This window comes from Staurois parvus, unplaced genomic scaffold (assembly GCF_062004578.1).
Source record: "Staurois parvus isolate SC_StPar_1 unplaced genomic scaffold, SC_StPar_1.0 ptg000985l, whole genome shotgun sequence".
NCBI classification, from domain to species: Eukaryota; Metazoa; Chordata; class Amphibia; order Anura; family Ranidae; genus Staurois; species Staurois parvus.
Window position 1 is genome coordinate 2,581,104 of NW_028318781.1, and position 25,865 is coordinate 2,606,968.

The following is a 25,865-nucleotide window of genomic DNA, read 5'->3' on the forward strand; positions in this document are numbered from 1 at the left end:
TATTTTAATGCTCACCATCATCTGAAAAAGGGGGTTCCTCAGTCACCAGCAATGTGTTGGCTGTATTCTGAAGTTGATTATAAAAAAAATCAGCAATTTTACCACTGAGATGTATCACTCTGTCCACTTCTAACATGCACCAATGTCATTTTACTGAAGAACCAGCACTCAGACTGGATCTTCTGCTGCAGAGCCAAGGACGACACGCAAGCCCCACAAACCGATATGATTTATTCACCAACTCCGATTCAGGATACTGGCATGACCTCAATTGGCCACCAAGTGCTACCACACACATTTTCTGACAGGGAGGATGGTGACTGGGTAGCAGCAATGGTTCAACTCAAACTTAACTCAAACTCAGTGAAGTTAAGCACTTTGCATATACAAGTGACCCAAAATCAGGCTACAGCCCACTGTCAGCTGACATCACTGAGCCATTCCAATCTCTGGAGGTTTCCCTACAATAATGTTGGGATCCACCCCGATGCCTGATCAGCAGCTGGCTCACACTTTCAGCTCGCAACAGAGAGCCTGAGCCAGCTGCACATGGCCACCTCCAGCCCTGCACCCCAATGAGCACTGGAGGGGAAAAGCAGAAAATGATGATTGACAGTCACCACTCTATGTTCAGAGCAGAGTAAGAACTGCGCAATCAGCAGTCATGTGATTGCTCAGTTCTAATGCTTAGAGCCAACAAGGGACAGTTGCAGAACCACACTGATGCTGCCACAAAGAGGTGAGTGTGTATGTTTATTTTTTTTTAATTTATAAAAACCATCTCCTTTAAGATTGTGAAAAAAATAGGTAACAGAGTTCACCTTAAAGTAGAACTATGGGCAAAACGTTTTTTTTTTTCATTTTTGGATAGAGTAAGGAAGGGTTGTAACTCCTGTCCATTAATTTTTTGCCATCTGTGTCCCATTGGGGAGACTACCCTTCATTTCCTGACCTATAGCCTAAACCAGGGCTTAAAATTTCAAGTCCTGAGCTACTAGCCAGGCCTTAAGAGTTACTCGCCACCAGTTGCCCCACCCAACCCCTACCCTGCGACACCCCTAAACACGCCCTCATAAATTATTTCATGAAATGACACTGTTAAATGTTACCCACATTACATCAGGGTCCCCAGAGTCCCCCCACATTACATCAGGGCCTCCAATGTCCCCCTAAACACTCCATCATATTTAGACCATGCACCGCATACAACCATAACCTCCCATAATCTTTCACTCACAAAACCATAACTCTGCCAAGCATATCCTACCTACTATCCAACCCAGCAATACCTCAAATGCCATACTCTACCACCCATAATAACCCCATAATCCTGAACCTGACCAAACCATCCATACATGTAGGTTTACATACAGACACATGTACATACACACAAAAACAGACACCTGTACACACACGCAGACATGAACATATACACACACACACATACAGAAACATGTACACACACGCACAGAGACACATGTACACACACACACAGACACATGTACAAACACACATACATGTACATACACACAGACACAGGTGCATACACAGAAATACACACACACAGACACATGTACATACACACAGACACATGTACATACATGCACATGTACACACAGACACATGTACGTACACACACACGTGTACATGCACACACATGTATACGCACCCATAGACACATGTACACACACGCAAACACATGTACATACACACAGACACATGTACATGCACACACACATACAAATACACACACACACATACAAATATACACACACACACACATGTACACACATACAAATACACACACAGCCCTATAAAAAGTTGCAATACTTTATGTTCACTCACAGAGCTGGGTACTGCACTCTAGGGGGAGGCAGAGAGCACAGTACACCCTCCTTCCTTTGCTTTCACTTTGCTCAACTATTGAGCAGTCTGACGGCTCCCAGTGCGAGTGACAGATCTGGCCCTGAGTTCCGAGCCTGCTCAACAAGACGGCCCTGGGGACACACTCGCCCCCACCATAATTTCCACTCGCGAATGCGAGCAGGCGAGTGGAAATTTCAAGACCTGGCCTAAACAGTAAGTGAGAGGAAATCCCTGAAAATGAAGGGAATTCCTTAGGGACTCCCAGGTCACAATAAGGGTAAACAGAACAAATAGAGAGGGTTAATCTCTCTAATGGGGACACAGACAGCATTAAAAACTGAAAAGAGTTCTAATCCATCTCTGTCCAACACTGAAAAAAAAATTGCCTTTAGTTGTAATTTTAGTTACTTTAAAAAAGTATTATTGTTTTGTACATTTTTTCTTATGTATTAACTTTTTGAAGCCCAACTAACCTATATGTGTGGCAGCAAAGAGGGTGAACCTTACCGCCCACACAACACACATATGCGTCCATGGACGGTCAAGGTTTCTATGCTGAGAGTGTGGCCACTGCATCATCCCAACACAGTGATCGAATGGTCATGGACAGCTTCCACTCTCTAGTAATGATTTGCGGCCAGCGGGATGGACTTCTCATCATGTAACCACTGTGACAGCCAATCACAGCGGTCATGTCATCGGACAGTCCGCTCTGCCCTGTAAAGCAGGAGCAGAGGAGGAAGAGGTTAAGGTCAAATCTAAAAGTAATATTTTTAAAAGTTTTCTTTTTTAGTCTGGTATATTTTTAAATATTGCATATAAATATTCTGTATTTTCATTTCCATCCAGCAGTTGGACCTCAGGGCTCTAAAAGTTTTTGCCTGTTGTTGTGTTGATGTAAATAAAGCTTGGACAAGCCACTTCAAAGGCGCATGACAGAGTATGGACTTCCTTGATAACCTGTATTTTTTCATATAACTTACCACTTGGCTCAGAACAATCCATCATAAATAATTTCTCTGGAAACAATAACATATATCAATGAGTCAGGTTTTTGTATTTTCCCAGCTACAGTATATTTGGGTCTCTGTACCAGACAGGCGCACACCCATGGTAAGAATCACTATATCATGTGTGTTATGACAGCTCTAAGGTCTGGGATTACATGTACTATACTAGTAAACCACGTGGAGGGCTACATCCTGCCCCCACCCCCGCTGCTTGGTAAAATAAGAAGTTTGGAAGTGATGGAACAATATTATTCATACTGTGAGAACTACAAGAGCGATGTCACAAGGAACAAAACTAAAGTACATGATAATCAATCACATAGTAAACTCCTTTTTATGGACAATGCCATTTACCAAAGTCGATTATTGCATTAAACAAAGACTTCTGTTTACTTACTACTTTAGAACAGAGATCTTTTATCTTTGTCACTTTGAAATAACAACTAGAAGAGAAATTCACCACTGGGCCTACGTTGTAAGCTAGCACAGACAGAAAAGATCAGTAGAAATACATCAGTACTGGAATATAATCATCACTCTCCCTGCAAATTCTTTGACCTGTTTTTCTATATGTGTCTTAAAAAATGTTTCCATTTTGCTGTCAAATTTGAGAAAAATCACACTATTTGTTTGTTGTGTGTTCCCATTCACTCAGCATACCCACCTTTTTTTTCTTACCTTTTAGAGGTTTCTAAGGAAAAGGTATCATTCCTGGCCATCCATTTTCTAACTGCAACCCCCATATTCGGCACCCTTCCTCCTCAGCCACAATCCACTCGGTTTAATTTCTATCCCCCTGCTTCCAAAAACCAGCACCCCCAATCTCAAGTGCCTTCTGGAATTCCCACTCTGTCTGTAAAAAGCTCACACCTGTGCATTACCTTTTGATTTCCCATTGCTTTAAAATAATTGCCATTACTGAAACCTGGCTTCAAGAATCTGACTCGGCTTCTTCTGCTGCCCTCTCCCATGGTGGCCTCCACTGGACCCACTCACCCAGACCCAGTGGACGGAAAGGAGGTGGAGTTAGATTCCTTCTATCCACACTGAGCTCCTTTCAAGTACTTCCAACCACTCCCTCTCTATCCCTCTCCTCTTTCATGAGCCACTGTATTTGTTTGTTTTCTCCAATTTCTCTGAGGGGTACCAGTAATTTATAGGCCTCCTGAACTCCTGGACCAGTGTCATGCTTCTTTCTGATGACGTCTCTGCCTGGTAATCCTACTTTTTCTCCTCTGAAATACCCACTAAAATACCCACTATGATTCTTGATGATTTTAACATCCCTGTAAATGTTAACAGCAAAACTACATCTCAACTTCACCTCTTTTGACCTAACACAATGGACACACACTTCCACTCACTCCAATGGTAATACTTTGACCTTGTATTCTCCCATCTCTGCACTCATGAAAACCCCGCCAACACCTCCTTTCCTCTCTCTCACCATAATCTCATCAGTTTCACAGTATCCTTGTCTTCGACCACCTATTCTTCCAAGCAGCAAATGATTACTTGTAGAAACCTTTGCCACTTAACCCTTCTCTATTCTGCTACTGACCACCTCTATGACAAAATCTCTCCACTGTCCAGTCCTAACCTGGCCACCTTCTGTCTACATCAGTTCACTCTCATCCTCACTGGATGCACTCGCTCTTTCAACTATATGCATAATCAGGCTCTGACCATTGCATTCTTGGCAAATTGACAACACCAGAAATCTCAAGAGACACAGCAGGACTTCACCCTATACAAATCTGCCCTCCTAAAATACAATTCCTGCCTTTATGCTGCCAAGCAAACCTACTTTGTCACTCTTGTCATACAGTCCTCGTGGGCTTTTCTCTACCTTAACTCTCTGCTTTGTCTTCCACCCTCTCTACCCACTCATGCATTCACTGCCCAAGAGATTGCCAATCACTACAAAAACAAGAACCGGCTACTACTGATCAGGTTAACAAACTTTTCTCAGATGCCCACAGAATAAATTGCCCTTTGAACCTGCTCCTTGCAGCTACTTCGGTCACCCTCTTCTATCCTATATTCTCTTACATCTTCAATATCTCCCTATCTAATGGAACCTTCCCCTCTCTAAAGCATGCACAGATCACCCCAATACTCAAAAAGCCCTCACTGGACCACACCAACAATTTAAGATCTATCTCCTTGCTCCCATTCACCTCTAAACTTTTAGAATGCTTAGTCTACAACTGCCTGAGCTACTAACACAATGGAAATAACCTTCTTGATCCCTTACAGTCTAGCTTTTGCTAAAACCAATGGTCACTACTCCATAAACTTACTACTAGACCTTTCTTCGGCCTTTGATACTGTCGACCACCTGCTACTTCTCAATAAACACTGCTCACTTGTACTCCAAGGTTTGTCTTTGTCCTGGTTCTCCTCCTATAACAGCACTCCTTCAGTGTTATCTATAATTCGGTTACCTCCTCTTCACTTCCTCTTTCTGTAGAGATCCCACAAGGCTCTCTTTTTGGACTCCTTCTCCTCTCTATCTACATCTCTTCTTTTGGTCACTTGATAACCTCCTACAGCTTCCAATACCATCTCTACACCGATGACACACAAATTTATATAACTCCTCACCTCACTCCTTCAGTCTCCTCTTGAATTACAAACTTATTAAATGACATATTAACATGGATGTCGCACCACTTCCTTAAACTAAATCTCTCTACAACTGAGCTGGTAATATGCCCCCCCCCCCTCATGTCCTCCTCCATGACTTTTCCATCACGGTCAATAATACAACTATGAGTCCCCCCAACCCCCCTTGCCAGGGTACTACAGTAGGTGTAATCCTTGAACTGTTTTTTTGGCCCCCAATCCTATCGCTGTCAAAAGTTTGTAGACTTCACCTCCATAACATCTCTAAAATGTGCCCCTTTTTAACTAAAGAAGCCACCAAGCTACCCATTCACCTCCCATGTTATCCATCGCCTTGACTATTGCAACTCCCTTCTCATAGGCTTGCCTCCCCATAGGTTATACCCTCTTCAGTCTATCAAGAATGCTGCTGCCAAACTTATCTACCTTACCAACCACTCAGTGTCTGTCACCCCTCTCTGCCATTCCCTCCACTGGCTTCTGATTGCCTAACAAATTAAATTAAAAGTACTATCAACAACATACAAAGCCATCCACAAGTCTCACCCTAGCTTCACCAATCTTGTCTCCAAATATCCCCCAAACTATCCTCTCCACTCCTCCCAAGACCTCCTGCTCTCAAGCTCTCGTTTCCTCCTCCCAAGCTCATGTCGATGACTTCTGCAAAGTCTCTCCCATCCTCTGGAACTCTCTGCTTCGATCTGTTCAGTTATCTCCTACTCTGGCCACCTTTAGGCGATACCAGAAAACTCATCTCTTCAGGGAAACCTATCAAGCTTTCAACTAACTGAACTTTTAACTGATCCATCAGCTTCCCCACAGTTATAACCTTTTGTACCACTTACCCCATCCTATTACATTGTAATCTCTTATGAGCAGGACACTCTTAACCCTCTTAATTTTATTGTATTGTAACTGTACGGTCTCCCTTTAGATTGTAAAGCACTCAGCAAACCGTTGGCACTATATAAATCCTGTATAATAATAATAATGGAGGATTCTAAGAATTTTTGGACAGTCGCAAGTGTTTTTGTACCCATACTATCCCTCATTAACACACAATGCCAGAAAGTGGTTTCTAAATGTTTTTCTTTATGTCATACTGCAGTGTCTTGAAAAAGTATTCATACCCCTTGAAATTTTCCACATTTTGACATATTACAACCAAAATCGTAAATGTATTTTATTGGAATTTTACGTGATAGACAGAGCAACACAAAGTGGCACATAATTGTGAACTGGAAAGAAAATGATATCTGAAAAGTGTGCCGTGCATTTGTATTCAGCCCCTCTGAGTCAATACTTTGTAGAACCACCTTTTACTGCACATGCAGCTGCAAGTCTTTTTGTATATGTCTCTATCAGCTTTGCACATCTAGAGAGCGAAATGTTTGCCCATTCTTCTTTGAATAATAGCTCAAGCTCTGTCAGATTGGATGGAAAGCGTCTATGAACAGCAATTTTCAAGTCTTGCCACAGATTCACAATTGGATTTGGGTCTGGACTTTGACTGGGCCATTCTAACACATGAATATGCTTTGATCGAAATCATTCCATTTTAGCTCTGGCTGTGTGTTTAGGGTTGTTGTCCTGCTGGAAGGTGAATCTCTGCTCCAGTCTCAAGTCTTTTGCGGACTCTAACAGGTTTTCTGCTAAGATTGCCCTGTATTTGGCTCCATGCATCTTCCCATCAACTCTGACCAGCTTCCTTGTCCCTGCTGAAGAAAATCATCCCACAACATGATGCTGCCAACGCGTTTCACGGTGGGGATGGTGTGTTCAGGGTGATGTGCAGTGTTAGTTTTCTGCCACCCATAGCGTTTTGCTTTTAGGCCAAAAAGTTCAATTTTGGTCTCATCTGACCAGAGCACCTTCTTCCACATTTTTGCTGTGTCCCCCACATGGCTTCTCGCAAACTGCAAAATGGACTTATGGCTTTCTTTCAACAATGGCTTTCTTCCATAAAGACCATTTGTGAAGTGCACGAATAATAGTTGTCCTGTGGACAGGTTCTCTCCCCTGAGCTGCGGATCTCTGCAGCTCCTCCAGAGTTACCATGGGCCTCTTGGCTGCTTCTCTGGTTAATGCTCTCCCTGCCTGGCCTGTCAGTTTAGGTGGATGGCTATGTCTTGGTAGGTTTGCAGATGTGGCATACTCTTTCCATCTTCAGATGATGGATTGAACAGTGCTCCATGAGATGTTCAAAGCTTGGGATATTTATTCATATCCTAACCCTGCTTTAAGCTTCTGCACAATTTTAACACTGACCTGTCTGGTGTATTCCTTAGCCTTCATGATGCTGTTTGCTCACTAATGTACTCCAACAAACCTCTGAGGGCTTCACAGAACAGCTGTATTTATCCTGAGATTAAATTACACACAGGTGGACTCTGTTTACTAATTAGGTGACTTCTGAAGGCAATTGGTTCCACTAGATTTGAGTTAGGGGTATCAGAGTAAATGGGGCTGAATACAAATGCACGCCACACTTTTCAGATATTGCATTGTAAAACATTTTGAAAACCATTAATCATTTACCTTCCACTTCACAATTATGTGCCACTTTGTGTATTCTATCACATACAATCCCAATAAAATACATTTAAGTTTTTTGGTTGTAACATGACAAAATGTGGAAAAATTCATAGGGGTATGAATACTTTTTCAAGGCACTGTATGTTAAAGGGAACATGAAAACTAGTATAAAGTAGGTGTTATTTCAATTTGGCTGCAAAAGTGTAAACACACTTTAAACAGACACTATCACCTGGCCCATGCCCTTACCATTGCTCCTTCATGGTTCACAGAAGTAGAGAGCGTCTGCTCACTCCCTAATCTTGTCTGAAGAGTCTTGGTGGCCATAACCCCTTCTCAGTAAATGACCTGAGAATAGATCAAATTTATTTCAATGCTTGGGTTTGAACACTTTGTATTTGTTTATTTTTTATTATTGTTTCTTTATGATGCATTGGGTTTTTTTGGGGGTTTTTTTTTTGCTATGTGGTCTTCTCCTGTAATCTAGCTAGGGTGGGATCATAGTGTCGCCATGGCCATGCACCCGGCACTTAATGCCCTCCATTCTGCGAGGGTTGGGGGGTGTTTAATACCATCTTGAGAGGTTGGGTGGCCATTTGGTCTGCCCTCCCTTGTGCCTGCTGGTCCTGCAGCAGGTTTGCTGTTTATTGTGTTGGTGGCACATCTCTTGATGCCACTCCTGGCTTTCCAGAAACCTTGCGGTGAAACCGGACATGACGCGGATGTCGGATGTGACGTCACTACACGATGCGTCATTGACCACGCATGCAGAGATGAATGCCAGAAGACCTGACTGGGCGCCATTTTCCTCCCTTAGAGGAGACCTGTTAGGAGAACCTGCAGTTTTTTCCTTGCAGGAGGATATTTGGCTCCCCCTACTGAGCTTGCCCTATATAAGAGATGTCATTTAGCACTTATTTGTTGAACATACATCCAAGGTGGAAACAGCTCATACAAGTGGCTTGGAGATTTTTAAACCTAAACCATGGATGGCCCATGGTAAGTTTATTTACTTCTTTGAATTTTTGTTCGGCTTGATCAATATGGAGGGAGATTATCTTGTGATAACAATTGATACTGGGATATATAATATAGTCTCTCTGACTGAGAAGAGTATTAATTTAAATCCTGAAAATTTATTTATCTAGTCCTAAATTATCCAATGTGTCTAATATCTGGGAGATATAGAATTATCCTACTCAGAATCAGATGTATTAGTATCATCCCCCCTTTTCTTCTATAACAGTGGGCGGTGAGGTCCTTGTGTGAATCCAACTGGGGCGATGGCGGCAACTGTTTGTCACACCTTGGCTATAGGAGATGGTTTCCATATCTAACAGACCATGATATATGCAAGAAAAATCTTTTATACTTGAAGGGAATTTATTATTTTTTCCTTGTAACATCATTTGATGTATTGTGGATGTTGTTGACTGTGGTAAGAAACTTATATTGCAGAGTGGTATGATTTCCCTGAGGAAAAAGCTAATGAAAAAATCTTTGAAACGCGTTGAATACCTGAAGCTAACCAACCAACAATCAAGAACCAACAGATTGTGTTAGTGTGGACATGTTTTGTACATGCAACATCTGGGGTTACCACTGTTTAGAGATTGTCAATATATGTATGGTTATGAAAATTAACCTTGTAACAGAGATGTACAAAAAATGTTATAACTTTGTGAAGAACATGGATATGTGAAGTAATGCCTACAAAGAAACTCTTTTTAAAGTTTTACTTTTTGTCATTATAAGGGTTTGAATAAATAAAATGCTTTTTATAAAAATATACATTTTGTTGTATGGTTGCATTAAAAACCTATGGAAAAGGAGTTTTCAATCAATTAAACATGGATGTTGGCAACCACACCCACAAAAGCCTTTCATTTTCAAATTTAATTAGTGTGGATAATACACCCAACCCCTCTGGTGGATGTGACTGTGGATGGATCCAAGCACTTTTAGTCTAATTATAATGTGGAATGAAGGGTCTTATTGGATCCTATACTAATTCAAAGAAGAATTATTTTTTTTTCATTCTTTCCTTTTTCTTTGTTTGTATACAATTTAGTACTCAGAATGGGGGACTATCAAGGTTAAGATTGGGAGGATTTGATGTTGAAATACCAGATTGATTTTCAATCCAAAGAACAGGTAGACTCTGATTTGTCATCACTTTTCTCAAGTCTAAGAAAGACTTTTGAAAAAAATCAACCATCTATTGGCATACTAAATCCTTTGAGAGATATATAAATGAGAATATCAATCCAATTGGATTGTGAATTCAAATATTTTCCACTCTTGAAAATATAACTTGTGATCTTAAAAAAGAATTGGAGAGAAAACTAAATGAGTGTTCTAGAAATTTGATAACATTAAAGGATGTATATTTTAACCTCCCTGGCGGTCTAACTAATCAATATTTTTGAATGTCAAAGCGGTACATTGTTTTTCATGGAAATTTGTTGTTTTATATTGTAGGCCTGTAATTCTTAGGAATAACTCACTTAAATCTGTCCAAACAAGAGTCTAGTAAACATCCGGGCATGATAAAGTTTGAAACACAATATCATAAATTATAATATAATAAATAATTATAAAAAATAATAATAAAAAGTTTGCACATCGCTGAGCAAAGTCGCATTATCGTTTTCAGTGCCTGATGATGAATTTCCCCACGAATCATTATCACTCAATTCTGCAAGTGATTCTAATTCACTACCGCTGTTTTCTAGCTGGTCTAAAACCTCTTTTGACTTAAAGGGACACTTTTTGGATGCCATGGATGTTTCTCAGTTTCCAGGCAGAAAGAACAGTAAAAGTACAGGCAGGGCACTGGACAAAGCACTAGGGACAATATTTAGATGAAATGGTTTGATACAGTAATGTAATACTAAGAGATTACAGTGTATTGTGTGTATGTCATGTTTTTACTTTTTTGAATCTCCCACCGGTTCCGCCCCCCCATACATCCCGACGCTCGCAGGGAACAGAATCCGGAAGACAGATGCCGGCATTGGCTGGCGGATATGGCCGGGGACACAGCGGGAGGACCTCGCGAGATCGTGGGACAAGGTAAGGCTCGAGGGATAGTTGCAGTGTAATCCCGAGTGTTGCTCAGGGTTACCGCTTCTGGTACTGAAATTAACCCTGCGCTACACTCGGGATTACTGCCAGAAAGGTTAAACAAATTCAAAGTTTGGATAAGGACATTGAAGCCCTTTATGTGCAACTGACTCCATTGAAGATTCATGCTCAATACAATGAGCTAGAAAATAATATAAATGAACATTTGGAAACCTTTAATAAACAAATTCTCCTAAAAAAAGGAGAAAAAGTATTGGCGAGATAAAACATCCTTCAATGAAAGAAGAGCATATAGGTGGCAAAATGTCCAGAGTTTTAGAAAAAGCCAACAAAGGTTTAAACAAAATGATGTAAATGATGGGAATAATCTATTAGATTCATTTTCTCTCTATATTTCCTCCTCATCACTTTCTTCTCAGACACAGAACCCATATCGTAAATGGATAGGTCCTTTTCATAAGCAACACCAAAAGGAGGGGGAAGTTGAAAAAATTATTAAGAAGCACACAATTGAATTCCAACTAGTGGAAGCATCACATGGTGAAAAAGGTGGGGAGTACAATAGCAACATTAAAGTAGGTGGTGCATGAGGTAGCACAGTTGCTACACTCACCAAAACTACTAAATTACAAGACACAATACGTAGAACTGAGAAAGACATGGGAGCTCTCTCAAAGAAACAAAAAGATACTTTTTTAGAGAGACAAAAACCAAACAATTTGATCACAAATCACAAAGGCATAGAACCCCATGTAGTCAAAATGACATCGAAGGGGGATTGAATATAATTAATCTTTCATCGTATGAGTTGTCTGTGGAGGAGAAACAAATGTTGTCACTGGGGCTATCCTTTTACCCCAATGAGAAAACAGATACATTTGAGGCAATAAAGGATATTAATTTGTTTGATAGAAAATTGTTGCTTAAAAGCTTTTATGTCAAACAGGAAAAGGAAGATGTACAATGTGCAATGGGCCTTACAATGGCTGATTTCAAGGCAATTAGGGATTTGAATTTGTTACTACAGGAGAATGAATAAGGTGATCCAATAGATACCCTAGATATAGAGGCTTTATTGGAGGATAATATTGAAAATAAACAAGAAAAGGAAGGTGGAACACAATTTTGTAGGATATCATCTAAATTCCCTTCCTTGAATCAAATTTTAAATATAGCCTTATTTGTGAAACATACTACAAGGGAAATTGAGTTACTGAATTTTGAGGATGAATTGCACAATCTAGATACAGCAGAAAAATCGGACCTAAAATCTTTAAGGCAAAATACTACAATAACGATCAAACCCTCCGATAAAGGAGGAAATATAGCCTTGATGGACAATTCGAAGTATGAAAAAATGTGTTTGAAGATTTTAAATAATAAAACATTTTATCAGAAAATTTTGAATTTTATGACCTGGTGGATGGGGCATTTAGAAGTGGTATTATCTCTGAGGAGTTGTGGGAATTTATTCGAACAAGGCACCCAAAAGTGACTGCGATCTATGCACTTCCCAAGGTCCACAAGGACTTGGCTGATCCCCCTGGAAGGCTCATTATCTCTGAAAATGGTTCTATTTCCGAGGGAATAGGCCAGGTAATTGATGCACATTTGAAATCCCATGTGATCATTTTGGCCTCTTATGTTAAGGATACAATACATTTACTACAAATTATTGAGAATTTAGACATTCCTGAAAGAGCATTTTTGGTTACCGTGGATGTGGAATCACTACATAATAGTATTCCACATATAAAGGGAATTGAGGCTGTACGATATAGTTTACAACGCAGTATCCAAGAATGGAAATTCAATTAATTTATTCTACAGATGCTGGATTTCATTTTACATCATAATGTTTTTTATTTCACGGCTCCCACTGCCTCCAGGTACAGGGCGTGGCAATGGGGACTTGTTGTGCCCCATCCTACGCCAACCTGTACCTGGGGGTGTGGAAGCAGAATGTTTTGTTGGATGAGGCTTTTTCGATGTACACATGCTTCATAGTGATGTGGCAGAGGTATGTCGATGACATACTATTCCTTTGGGATGGACAAGAAAGTCTGTTAAAACAATGCTTGGCTGCTATGAATTGAAATAATGCTAACCTCTTTTTTACCATGACATATGATCGTCGTAAGATTAACTTTTTGGAAGTAACTATAATGAAAGGGCAAGAAGGCTAGAAAAGGGAGGGAAGGAAGAAGAAGACAGGCCACATGGTTGATTGGAAGTCTGCATGATGTTAATTAAACTGTGCAAAAACGTGAAAAGTGAAAAAAAATGTCAGAAACAGAAGAAACAATAAAACAATGAAAAAAATATATCAATGAGAAAGTAAAAAATAAATTACTCAATGCCATTCACAACATACTGAGACTTAAATACCACTCACCGTCTGATGCCGAAAAGGATTTCTTGCCAGTGACTGAAACTCTTTTACTTGGCTCAAACAGATCTGCATCTGGATCCACTTCATCGCTGAACAAAGACATGGTGGACTTGGGTTTTATCTGGGGAGCTTCATCTTTCTTTGCGGTGACTTTTTTCTTTTTGATTTTTGTTCTGGAATAATGAAAGGATACCATATAAACAACACAATACAGTAATGGCGTACCATAGAATGGGCAAAAACCCATGTCTCCCTGCCTGGACAGCCATGAATGACAGCCTTTATTGTTTGTGCACTGCTCACTCTTTAGAATACTCTGCATGGAGGATGGGACAGAATAATGAGCCCTATCAACAGCTTAGCGCATGCACCTGGTAGATTACCATCATTCTCTGAAGACATTTCCTGTCCACTGGGCTGTGTGTAGGGAAAGAGCAGCACCAGTGGAGTAAAAGCCAGTAAAAGAAAAAGGAACCTCACATAAGACTGCAAAGGGAAGTCTAGTTTTACAAAGGACACCTTAGGTCTTGGTCCCCTAAGGCAGGGGTAAGTTTGCAGAAATGCAGTACAGTCCATTCAACATGATTTCCTATGGGACATGTTTACACATGTGCGTTTTCACCCAGTGCGTTTTTTTTTGGAAAGGGTCAGGGACTTTTTTGAACGCAAAAAGTTGTGTTTTTTGTTCTATAGACATCAATGGAAATGCTGCAGAAAAGCATGTAGTGCATTTTTGCTTCATTTTGCATTTTAAATCTGCCTAGCAACAAGAATAAAAAAAAACAAAAAAAAAACAAAAAAAAAACAAAAAACGTAAAACGCAAAATGCATCATAAACGTGGCAAAAATGCAAAACGGCTAAAACACAACCTGTATATGTGTGAACCTAGCCTTAGAGCTTGTTCACACATAAAGTAAGAGTGTGAGTGTGAGTGTGTTAAAACCCTGCAGTTGAGTCATGGTTTTACCGTTCCCAATCTTTACCCCCTTCCCTGAGGCAGCAGCCAAAAGTGTACACAAGCCGCAACAGGAAATAAACCCCTGTTGCTTTTAGTGGGTGCTACATCCTGCCAATAATTATCCATTCAAGTAAATGGAGCCTCCCTGCAAGCGCCCCATAACTATGTTTCTGCGGGGTCCAATGGGTTAAAGCAGGAGGTGAAAAGCAACACAACGCTGCCTGCTTTAACTCCTGGTTTGCTGTAATACACAAGGTTGCAGGGCACTTGCAGAGCGGCCTAATTCACTTGAATGGGTCATGCTTGGCAGGTGCTACAGCCACCAGCCATGACAGGGCGTATAACTCCTGCTGCGGCATGTCTACACTTCTGGTCACTGCAGCTAAAGGGGGTGCGGTTGGGGCAGGTGTTCTGCGGTTTACCTGCACTGTGGGTGCAGCACAGTGCATCTGTAACATTCCTGGGTTAGCTGCGCTTTTCCACAGACATCTATTATATCCTGCAGATGTGGTGCACTTTCTGAAAGAGCAGCACAACTCCTGGGGTGCACCAAACCCTACAGCTCCAACTTTACAAGTAGTCCCTCTGCATTGCACTCTGATGCTCTGGGATGACGGGTCAGCAAGCCCTATCAAGATCTACCAGTCGGCCACCAAATACTGGTTGCTGACCCCTGCCCTAGGAGATTCAAGAAGGATTTTTCATTTTTGGCAATTATTTTTCTTTAACTACTTGACATCCAAGGCCTTATATAGAAGGTCTGGAACTGCAATGGTTAAAACGCAAAACTGCAAAGGTAAGTCTAGTTTCACATAGGGATGCACTGAAATTTTGGTTGCCAAACAAACCAATACAGGTGCCGAAAATGTCCTTGGCCAGTGCTGTAGAGGAGAGGAGATTAAGAGAGTGCCGCTGCATCTTGGTTCCGCCCTGCTCCGTTCTGACCAGGGAGAGATGTGGGTTGTGCTGACCCTCCTCGTACAGGAGGGAGGAGCGGCTGCGCAGTGATGCCTTGGCACATGCACAGTGTTTGTGGCCGCGCCGCTTGATGGACCGAGCTGGGCTGCATTTTAAGTTTGCTACATGGTAAGGGGAACAGCCTATACATGGAACTGATTTCAGGGGCCGCAGGCTATGCATAAAATGGGTGTCAGGGGGGTCATGACACCCATCCCATGCACAGACTGCGCACCTGACACACATTCCATGCACAGCCTGCACACCTAACACCCATCCCATGACACTGTCAGGTACGCAGGCTGTGCATGGGATGAGTGTCGGGTGTGCAGGCTGTGCATGGGATGGGTGTCGGGTGCGCAGGCTGTGCATGGGATGGGCATCGGGTGCGCAGGCTGTGCATGGGATGGGCGTCGGGTGCGCAGGCTGTGCATGGGATGGGCGTCGGGTGCGCAGGCTGTGCATGGGATGGGCGTCGAGTGCGCAGGCTGTGCATGGGATGGGCGCCGGGTGCTCAGGCTGTGCATGGGATGGGCGCCGGGTGCTCAGGCTGTGCATGGGATGGGCGTCGGGTGCGCAGGCTGTACATGGGATGGGTGACGGGTGCGCAGGCTGTGCATGGGATGGGTGTCAGGTGCGCAGGTTGTGCATGGGATGGGTGTCACCTGCGTACCTGACACCCATCCCATGCATAGCCTGCGCACCTGAAACCCTTTAACTTCTTCCCACCTGGCCTATTGCACAATGACGGCTGAGCTTAAACCCTCCGATGCGATCTGTCACTGACTGTGTCCAAGGGACATGGCTGAAGACAGATCACTACACCCTGAATGTTTGGTATTGGTACCAGAATTTTCATTTCGGTGCACTCCTAATTTAACATACGACCTCCAAATTCCCCTCCACCCCAACAAGATATGTCCCCTTGTATTTTTTACACAGCTAAATGCTACAAACCAGTTCCCAGAAAAAAGGTGAAATCAGCTATAATTACAGGTTCACTTTAAATTTCAGTTTTATATAAGGTTAGACTGTATTTTGGAATAAAAGATTAAAGAGAAGTTTGACATGTGGCATGAGACCACTTAAACCCATTCTGAATATATTTCTCTTTATAATCTCTAATCTCAGTTTAATTTAATTGAAGGGGTTAGTGACATTTCCTGGTGAGTTAATACTGTACAGGTGAAAAATACTTGGAGTACTGCGGCCCGATTAATTGCATTCTTTATGATCTTAAAGGGAAATTTCTGTTAAAATTATAATCTCATATCCACTAAACACTTCTAAGTATTAAAAGAACACCATATTTTCAGTGAGTACATACAAGGAGGTACTATGTGGTCAATATAGGGAGAGTGGTGGTGTCTACTAGTAGCACAGGATCTAAAGGTATTTGAATAGAAACTACTTAACCCCCCCCCCCCCCATAAAAAATAAAACTAACCTCTGCATTATTATTATTGGTGTTATTTTATTTATAACAATAACACCCAATTTGTATAAATCACACAAGGTTAGAAGTGTGTTTGACAAGGATACTGAGCTGATTGGATGCAGCCAGTGTTTGAGAATTTTCCAGCAGGCTCCTTGGACAAAACTCCATTAATTGATTGACCTTTCAAACAAAGTGGAGCCAGCAGGGCCACCCAATAAGTGGATTTCAATTGTTTCAGAACCAAAACAATTTACTTAGTGCATGGCCAACTTTACTCTTCGAGGGATGCTTGTTTATTAAATCTTTAGGTATCCTGTCTTATATATCAAATTATATACATTTCCACTAATGTATGTTCTTTAGTAACCAATTGTCTATTTTATATATCTTTTTGCTGAGTGCCTTTCAAAAGTACAGTTCTGGCCTATGCTTACCAACTCTTCATTTCACCGTTTGGGTGGAGTTTTTTTTAACAGGATTTAATAAAAAAAATGACCATGCTAAACTGGATATCACGATATTTCTTATTATCAAGAAGCTGGTACAGACTGCTACACCATTACATTTTAGCAAAGCACCTAGTAGCATAATACAAAATAAAACAGAAACGAAAAAAAAAAACACACTGAAGACCATCTAATCACCCTTGTAAGTAAATCTATAAAAGCAAACAGTCCAGCACAAACTCCAAAACATAACAATATACTGAGATCCTGAACCTGTCGCCACCTCTCTATCCCAGGAACAAATTATTATACAAAGCCCAAAGCATATAATATATTACATCCCTATCACCCCTGCTCTATCCCATGACCAGTGAACTCTAAAACACACAATAAAGTGCGTCCCCATCACTACCTCTCCATCCCAGGAGCAATTGATAATACAAAACCCAAAGCATATAATATGCTATGTCCCTATCACCACCTCTCTATCCCAGGAGCAGCCTATTACCCGAACTTCAAAACATATAATATCCTGCACTCCTGAACCTTTTACCACCTCTCTATTCCAGAAGCAGGCTATTACCTGAATTCTAAAATGTACAATATACTACATCCTTATGATCACCTCTTTATCTCAGGAACAGATTATTACCTGAATTCTAAAATGTACAATACACTACATCCCCATGACCACCTCTCTATCCCAGTAGCAGGCTATTACCCAAACTACAAACTTACAATATACTGCATCCCTATCATCATCTCTCCATCCGAGAAGCAGACTATTTTACAACCCTCCAAAATGCACAGAGTGATTCAATAAAGTAATTGCGACTTTTTTTTTGAAGTATGGCCTTATTCAAAAGACCTGCTCCAAAATCTTAAAAACCTTGTCAGTTCCAATGCTTTTTCTGATGCATGCAGCAAATTCAGGCAGTTATCAAGTGCAGCACTTTTACATTTTGTTGTTATGGCTGTGACAAATTTCAAAGGAACAACCACCACGTTAACAAGAAAGGAGGTGCTAAATAAGACCCATTTTTTTGGAGTAAGTTGAAATGGTGGTTCACATACACCTTACTAACTTGTACATCAATGTGACATTTATCACATGAACAGAAGACAGATTTTTAGTAAGCGTGTACAATACACTTTATGAATTCCCAGGACAATGTACTGTGTTTCTGAACCTATCTGAACACAATTTTGTACCTATTTTGAGCCTTATGGAGTGGGTCATATCAGAAGGTTGCAAACATTTTTTCAATACACCCATCGTTCCGTATGCTATACAGGGCAACAATTGCATGTTTCCAAGAAGGCAACTTGGGAGGCCCAATTAACACAAATTGCAGAATGAATTTACTTTAGCCAAGATTATTTTTACAGAACGTCTCACACAATAACATAGATGCATAACAAAAAAGGTGCATTCCTTCTTGTTGAAGCTGAAATGGCCTGGCTAAATGCTTTCAAGTGTTTGAACTGAATGGTACACTGTGGAGACAAACTTTTCTTGCTATGGAACGAAATGTCCTAATTATGTGTTTTCATATCTTAGCAACTAAGACAAGTGCCTGTGGAGAGATAGTTTGTGGTGGGAGGCTGTGTAATCATAACACATAATGAAAGCACAATCTGGCTGTCTCTACTGTGTAGATGTACACTTGCTCTCAATGTTTCCTCATTATGTGCAGATACAGTGAATAACCATCTTGGATTACTTGCAGTGCTTACCACTTTCTTCTTCATTTAGCCTCAGTAAATTAAAGAGTACTACCAATGCAAACCAAGTTACCAATGCCGGATGCGCTTCTACACAGGGCCCAAAAATAAAAAGGGTGGGAGGTCATCAAGAAGGGTTAGCACAATCTCTTACATTGTTTACATGCTCCAAAAATAGTCATTTGGAGTAAGGTCCTATAAAGTCAATAGGGGGCCAATGTCAAAGAGGAGGTAAACTGCCATGGTGACTACAGCTGTCATTATGGGGTAACTATGTTTGGGCGGTTTAAGGTAAGTTAAGGAGGGTGACCAACAAAATTTTTACTAAAAATGAACATGTCCTTCAGACATTTCAGTGTAGCCCTCATCAAACAGCATAGTGGTCTTGGCTGGTCTTACCAAAATATTAATACTACATTGCTTAAAAAAAAAAAAAAAAAGGAAATCTAGAAAAACATCCTGAACAACCTGGCTGAATGCACTTACCCATGACAAGGCATTCAAGGACAGGAAATGAGCCAAACCAAACCAACTTCCATCCTCAAATGTGCTTTATCCAGCTCTGGGGTCGGGATGGTTCCTGTTTCTTTTATAAAAAATGGTATGAAATGCACAATATACCTGTATGTCTAAGACGTAAATTTTATTATGAAAGTATGTCAACAGCTTTTGTATGAACTCAAAGATCCACATGTAATATATATATATATATATATATACACACACGCACATAATTGGGGAATTGTTAGCTCAGTGGTAGTGCTTCCCAGTGCCTTTAGACCACTCCAAAAGTTCAATTTAAGGGCTGGCCCACTTTTATTAAACAAAACAGTCAAAACTCCACATAGAAAATAGTTGCTCACGCAGGGGTTTTCACCATCACTGTTAATTGCAAAACAAAATACTTCAGCCTCTTGGCTCGCTCTTGCTACATGGCTGCTTCAAGTCTCAAGCCTATTCCTTAGGTCTGATCCCCCCCAGACCAATGCACACGGCTTACTTTTCAGCTTCCTGCTGCTCTGCCACCAGCGGCACCTACCTTATGCAGACATACAAAATCTGGCTACCCCATGCAGCCTTACTGACTGCAGAACAAAGACTTTCTGTCTCTCAAGCGGAGCCCTGCCTCCAAAATGGGAGCCCTGAGCTATCCTCAAGCCTTCATTATAAGGGCTGTGTGCACCTGGACACATACCCTTCTGGTCTTTAACAAGACCCAGACACTGGGTTGGAGACTTCTTCCCACCCAAGGCACTTTGAAGTCTCCGTGCTCTAGACCTTGATCTGTCAAAAAAAATTATATATACAGTAATGGCCGAAATTGTTGGCACCCTTGATATTTTTCCTGAAAATCAAGTATTTCACACAAAAAAGGTATTGCATTAACACATGTTTTGCTATACACATGTTTATTCCCTTTGTATGTATTGGAACAAATATAAAACAGAGGCAGAAAAGCAAATATGACATAATGTCACACAAAACCCCAAAAATGGGCTGGACAAAAGTATTGGCACCCTTAACTTAATATTTGGTTGCACACCCTTTGGAAAACATAACTGAAATCAGTCGCTTCCTATAACCATCAATAAGCTTCTGACACCTCTCACCCGGAATTTTGGACCACTCTTCCTTTGCAAACAGCTCCAGGTCTCTCTTATTGGAAGGACACCTTTTCCCAACAGCAATTTTAAGATCTCTCCACAGGTGTTCAATGGGATTTAGATCTGGGCTCATTGCTGGCCACTTCAGAACTCTCCAGCGCTTCTTTGCCATCCATTTCTGAGTGCTTTTTGACGTATGTTTGGGGTCATTGTCCTGCTGGAAGACCCAGGATCTTGGACGCAAACCCAGCTTTCTGACACTGGGCCCTACAGTGCGACCCAAAATCCTTTGGTAATCCTCAGATTTCATGATGCCTTGCACACAGTCAAGGCACCCAGTGCCAGAGGCAGCAAAACAACCCCAAAACATCATTGAACCTCCACCATATTTTACCGTAGGTACTGTGTTTTGTTCTTTGTAGGCCTCATTCCGTTTTCGGTAAACAGTAGAATGATGTGCTTTACCGAAAAGCTCTATCTTGGTCTCATCTGTCCACAAGACGTTTTCCCAGAAGGCTTTTGGCTTACTCAAGTACATTTTGGCAAACTGTAGTCTTGCTTTTTTATGTCTCTGTGTCAGCAGTGGGGTCCTCCTGGGTCTCCTGCCATAGCGTTTCATTTCATTTAAATGTTGACGGATAGTTCGCGCTGACACTGATGCTCCCTGAGCCTGCAGGACAGCTTGAATGTCTTTGGAACATGTTTGGGGCTGCTTATCCACCATCCGGACTATTCTGCGTTGCAATCTTTCATCAATTTTCCTCATCCGTCCACGACCAGGGAGATTAGCTACAGTGCCATGGGTTGCAAACTTCTTGATAATGTTGCGCACTGTGGACAAAGGCAAATCTAGTTCTCTGGAGATGGACTTGTAACCTTGAGATTGTTGATATTTTGCCACAATTTTGGTTCTCAGGTCCTCAGACAGTTCTCGTCTCCTCTTTCTGTTGTCCATGCTTAGTGTGGCACAGACAGACACACAATGCAAAGGTTAAGTGAACGTCTCTCCTTTTTATCTGCTTTCAGGTGTGATTTCTATATTGCCCACACCTGTTACTTGCCCCAGGTGAGTTTACAGGAGCATCACATGCTTGTAACATTCTTATTTATCCGCAGTTGTGAAAGGGTGCCAATACTTTTGTCCAGCCCATTTTTGGAGGTTTGTGTGACATTATGTCGAATTTGCTTTCTTTCCTCCCTTTTTTTGTTTTGTCCCAATACACACAAAGGGAATAAACATGTGTATAGCAAAACATGTGTTAATGCAATACGTTTCGTGAGAAATACATGATTTCCTGGAGAAATATCAAGGGTGCCAACAATTTCGGCCATGACTGTATATCTGTATGTATGTATATCCACTATGGCTCAGATTATCACTATGCACAACTGTGGTGAGATTTATTTTTATTTATTTCAGGTACTTATATAGCACCGTGAATTTACGCAACGCTTTACATATATATTATGCATTCACATCAGTCCCTAACTCTCCAGGGGCGTACAATCTAAGGTCCCTAACTTACATTCATACATACACATACTAGGGCCAATTTAGACAGGATTCAATTAACCTACCAGCATGTCTTTGGAGTGTGGGAGGAAACCGGAGTACCCGGAGGAAACCCACGCAGGCACAGGGAGAACATGCAAACTCCAGGCAGGTGGTGCCGTGGCTGGGATTCGAACCAACGTCCCTAGTACTGCCAGGCGGTAGTGCTAACCATTTAGCCACTGTGCTGCCCCATCTGAAATGAAAGCCTCTCAGTTTGCACAAAAGCAGAAGACCACATCAGTTTCTACTTCTGTCAGTCGAGAACTAAAAGCTGAGGCTTTTAGTGGACAGTTGCACACTAGAAGAACGTAGCCTGGTCTGGTGAGATCTGAATTTGAAATTTGAATCTGAAATCTGAGGCATACAGATGGTAGGTCATTCACCAACTGGAATCCAAAGGGACACTTTGGGATGTGTTCATGGAAAGGGAGATTTGCAGCATCAATGTTAAACGAACAATCTACAGAAACTGTATAATGCAGTCATGTCAAATGGACCAGAAACTTAATGGAAATGCTTGTTGAATCTATGCCATGAAGTACTGAGGCCAAAGGGAGGTCTTACCCATTATGTTCTTAATAAACTGCTCAGTAAGTATATTTGTAAAACTAAGAAGCAAAACTAACAAAACATACCCGTTAGATGAAAAAGCTGCTCAAACCAAGGCATATTCTGTATGCAAAGTTTGAAAGTTGACCTATGGATAATGTATTTTATGATGCCCACTCACGCACTATAGACAGATGTGTGTTATTCTTTATGGGACATAGACTTGTAGAAATAAGGTCAATAATTACATTCCTACTGGAGACACTTGTCATGAAGTTTTTCTTCACATATTTGTGTGAGCTTTCTTCGGGTGTCCTAGTTTTATCTCACAGCCAAAAAACAGAATGTTAACAAGATGTAAACCTTAACTGAATGGCTTTTAGTTTGCTAAAGCAACATGTATCATAAACAATTATGTTTTTTTTAAATCATTTTTTCCTTTGGTTTATGATTTGTTTGCTGTTGATCTGTTGCAGTCTCATTCTATCTACCTGCACTCCAGTGATGAATCCAAAGGCGTCTTTCAGGGTTGGTCTCCTAATGATGACAAAAGACCAAGCCTGTTTGATGTGCACTGCAATGGATACTTATAATCTCCATCATTAGACTGTGTGATTAGCAGAAGTCAGAGCTGGGACACAGGGACAGAGTGTTGCTACCTTGTAACAGGAAGTACCTAACAAGGGCCTTCATGGCAGGATCACCAGGGGTTATTTTAATACAAGCTGCAGATGTAAAATATTGAAATAGACTTTTGAAATTACATTAACATTTTAAAGTGGTTTTAAACCTCTGAAATAAAAAATGAACAAAACATATATTCTTCTACAGTGTGTACTTGACTCGGTCCAAAGCTCCTAGTGTGATTTCTGTCTGTGGTTCTTCCCTCTGCTATCTGCATGAGTCACTTCTGACAGGTTATGCTGACTCCAAGCAATCATGAGTGACAGGGGAGGGGGTGCTCCAGCACACAGCCTGCGACTGACAGTCTCAGCAGTGCATGTTCCCTATGAGACAGTGTACAGGAGGAAATGTCCATTACCTCTACTCAGGTCTCAGATTACACTCAGCTCCCTGCTATGCTGTGTGTGACATCAAATTCCCTCCCTCTGTCTCTGGAAGCTCAGAAATGCTGTGTAGACTGTAAAATTTTAACAGCTGTGGATAAGAGATGGCTGCAGATAAACAGGTACAACTTATGTAGGAGGATTTTCTTCATCTCTGTGTATCACCTGAAGCTAGTCATTTCCCTGGGTGTGTATATAACAGTTTACAACCACTTTAAAATTAATAAAGGATTTGGGTGTTGTATGTATGACTGTGAAAGGGACATTAGGTTGTAAGCAAAGGCTGATGCGAGCAGAGAGATGCACTCTACTGTGGAATATGCTAGTGCTATAAAAGTGAATAAAAGAATTGTGGTGACAAACAAAACTTGCAGCTGATTTGCAGGGTGAAATGTCTCCGAATAATGTGGATTCTGCCCCGTAACTTGGCAGTGATTTATAAACATCCTATGAATTCTAAAATGGAAACATTTGTAACAGAATAAACTTTGTCTCCAGAGAATTTCTGAGCTGCTAAACTTAGAAGCGTTAAATTGGCAAGAAAAGGATAATATTAGGGTGGTAACCAGAAAACATTTCTCTGTTAGTACATACTTCTAAAACCTCTGAGTGTCTCATTTAATAAAGTAGAACTTTAGGCAAAACTTTTTTTTTATTTTCTATTTTGGATAAAATGAGGGAATGTTACAACCCCTGTCAGAATTTCTTTCCATCTGTGTCCCACTGGGGAGATTTTCTCTCACTTCCTGTTGTAGCTTTTTGGTAAGAGGTTAATATAATACCTAATCATCCTGACATAAAGGGCCTTATTCAGACTCTTCCTGCTGTAGTGGGACAGTCCCTGCCTCCCAGTTGGGCTCTTAAACTGTCACTCTGTCTTGTGATCGAAACTACAAGTGGTTGATTGTACACATATTAAACAGGCATTGTCCATGGTTGTCACTACCAGTGAACCCAACCTGAGAAATTCCAGGTAGCTTTACTGGAGTGCATGCAGGTAGACAAGGGGTTTATTTACTAAAACCGGAGAGTGCAAAATCTGGAGCAGCTCTGCATAAAAACCAATCAGCTTCTAGGTTTTTTTCTTGTCAAAGCTTAAAGTGGAACTTTACTCTCTCAGTCAACATGGGCTATTTTTAATCCTTATGCTATTGGCATTAGTAAATAGATAGGAAAGTAAATCATATTTACTTATTATATACTTTTTTTTTACATTTCTACAGTTACTTCCTGGTTTTCAGATCCAGGTAAATGATGTCATACATTGCAGAAGTCTTCAGGAGGGAGGAGGTCTCAGCTCAGCTTATGCCTGAGGTAAGGGCACATGGATTCCAGGAAGTAAATGATACATGAATCATCTGCCCTTACTAAAGATGGCCATAGCCAGAAATGTCAGCAGGTGCTTTTCAATATGATTTCTCAGCAAATAAAGCATGGAGACATGGATGGATAGAGGAGTTTGCTTTGAATAATAAAAATGAATTGAATAGCATTTTTGGTTTGTGGTGCTCAGATGCAGTGCAGTTCCACTTTAACTGAACAAGCTGAAGTTAGAAGCTGATTGGATGCCATGCACAGCTACACCAGATTCTGAGTGCTCCAGCTTTAGTAACTCAACACCAAAAAGGCTGCAGATCAGCAACACTGAGATGCAACTAAAGATGAAAAAAGAGAAAAGTGTATTTTAAGTTAAAAATCTGCAATTTAATGTGACACACATAGCTTTAACAAAATGAAATCTTACTCATATAGTAGAGTTTTACATACCACATCATTTGTATTTTTACCCATCTAGTTCTGAAATTTACACAGCACAGGGCAGGGCATGAGACCTGATTATTTCTACAGCAGTTATGTAACACATACAGGTCTTCTCCCTTCCCCAGCCTGTGACTAAACAGTGAAAGGAGAGGGAGAAGACTGATGAGCTCATCTCTTAGTCAACTCTGCTCTCTTCTCTTCGTCACTCTCCTCTCTTTTATCAGAATGCTTCTTTTTATCACATTGGCTCCTTGGGCTGCTTCTCCACCTCTAAGTCTGAGCTCTG

The 25,865-nt window shown here is 41.1% G+C and overlaps 1 protein-coding gene across 3 annotated transcripts in view; it reads right to left on the bottom strand.

Annotated features, from left to right (window-relative positions):
- HS1BP3 (HCLS1 binding protein 3) overlaps positions 1-25,865 on the bottom strand; it is a 279,416-nt gene that overhangs the window by 147,652 nt on the left and 105,899 nt on the right. For all 3 annotated transcript variants that reach the window (XM_089657353.1, XM_089657351.1, XM_089657352.1), the window contains exon 5: positions 13,522-13,691. In XM_089657353.1, coding sequence (XP_089513479.1) covers positions 13,522-13,691 — 170 coding nt within the window. The remainder of the gene's footprint in view (positions 1-13,521; positions 13,692-25,865) is intronic.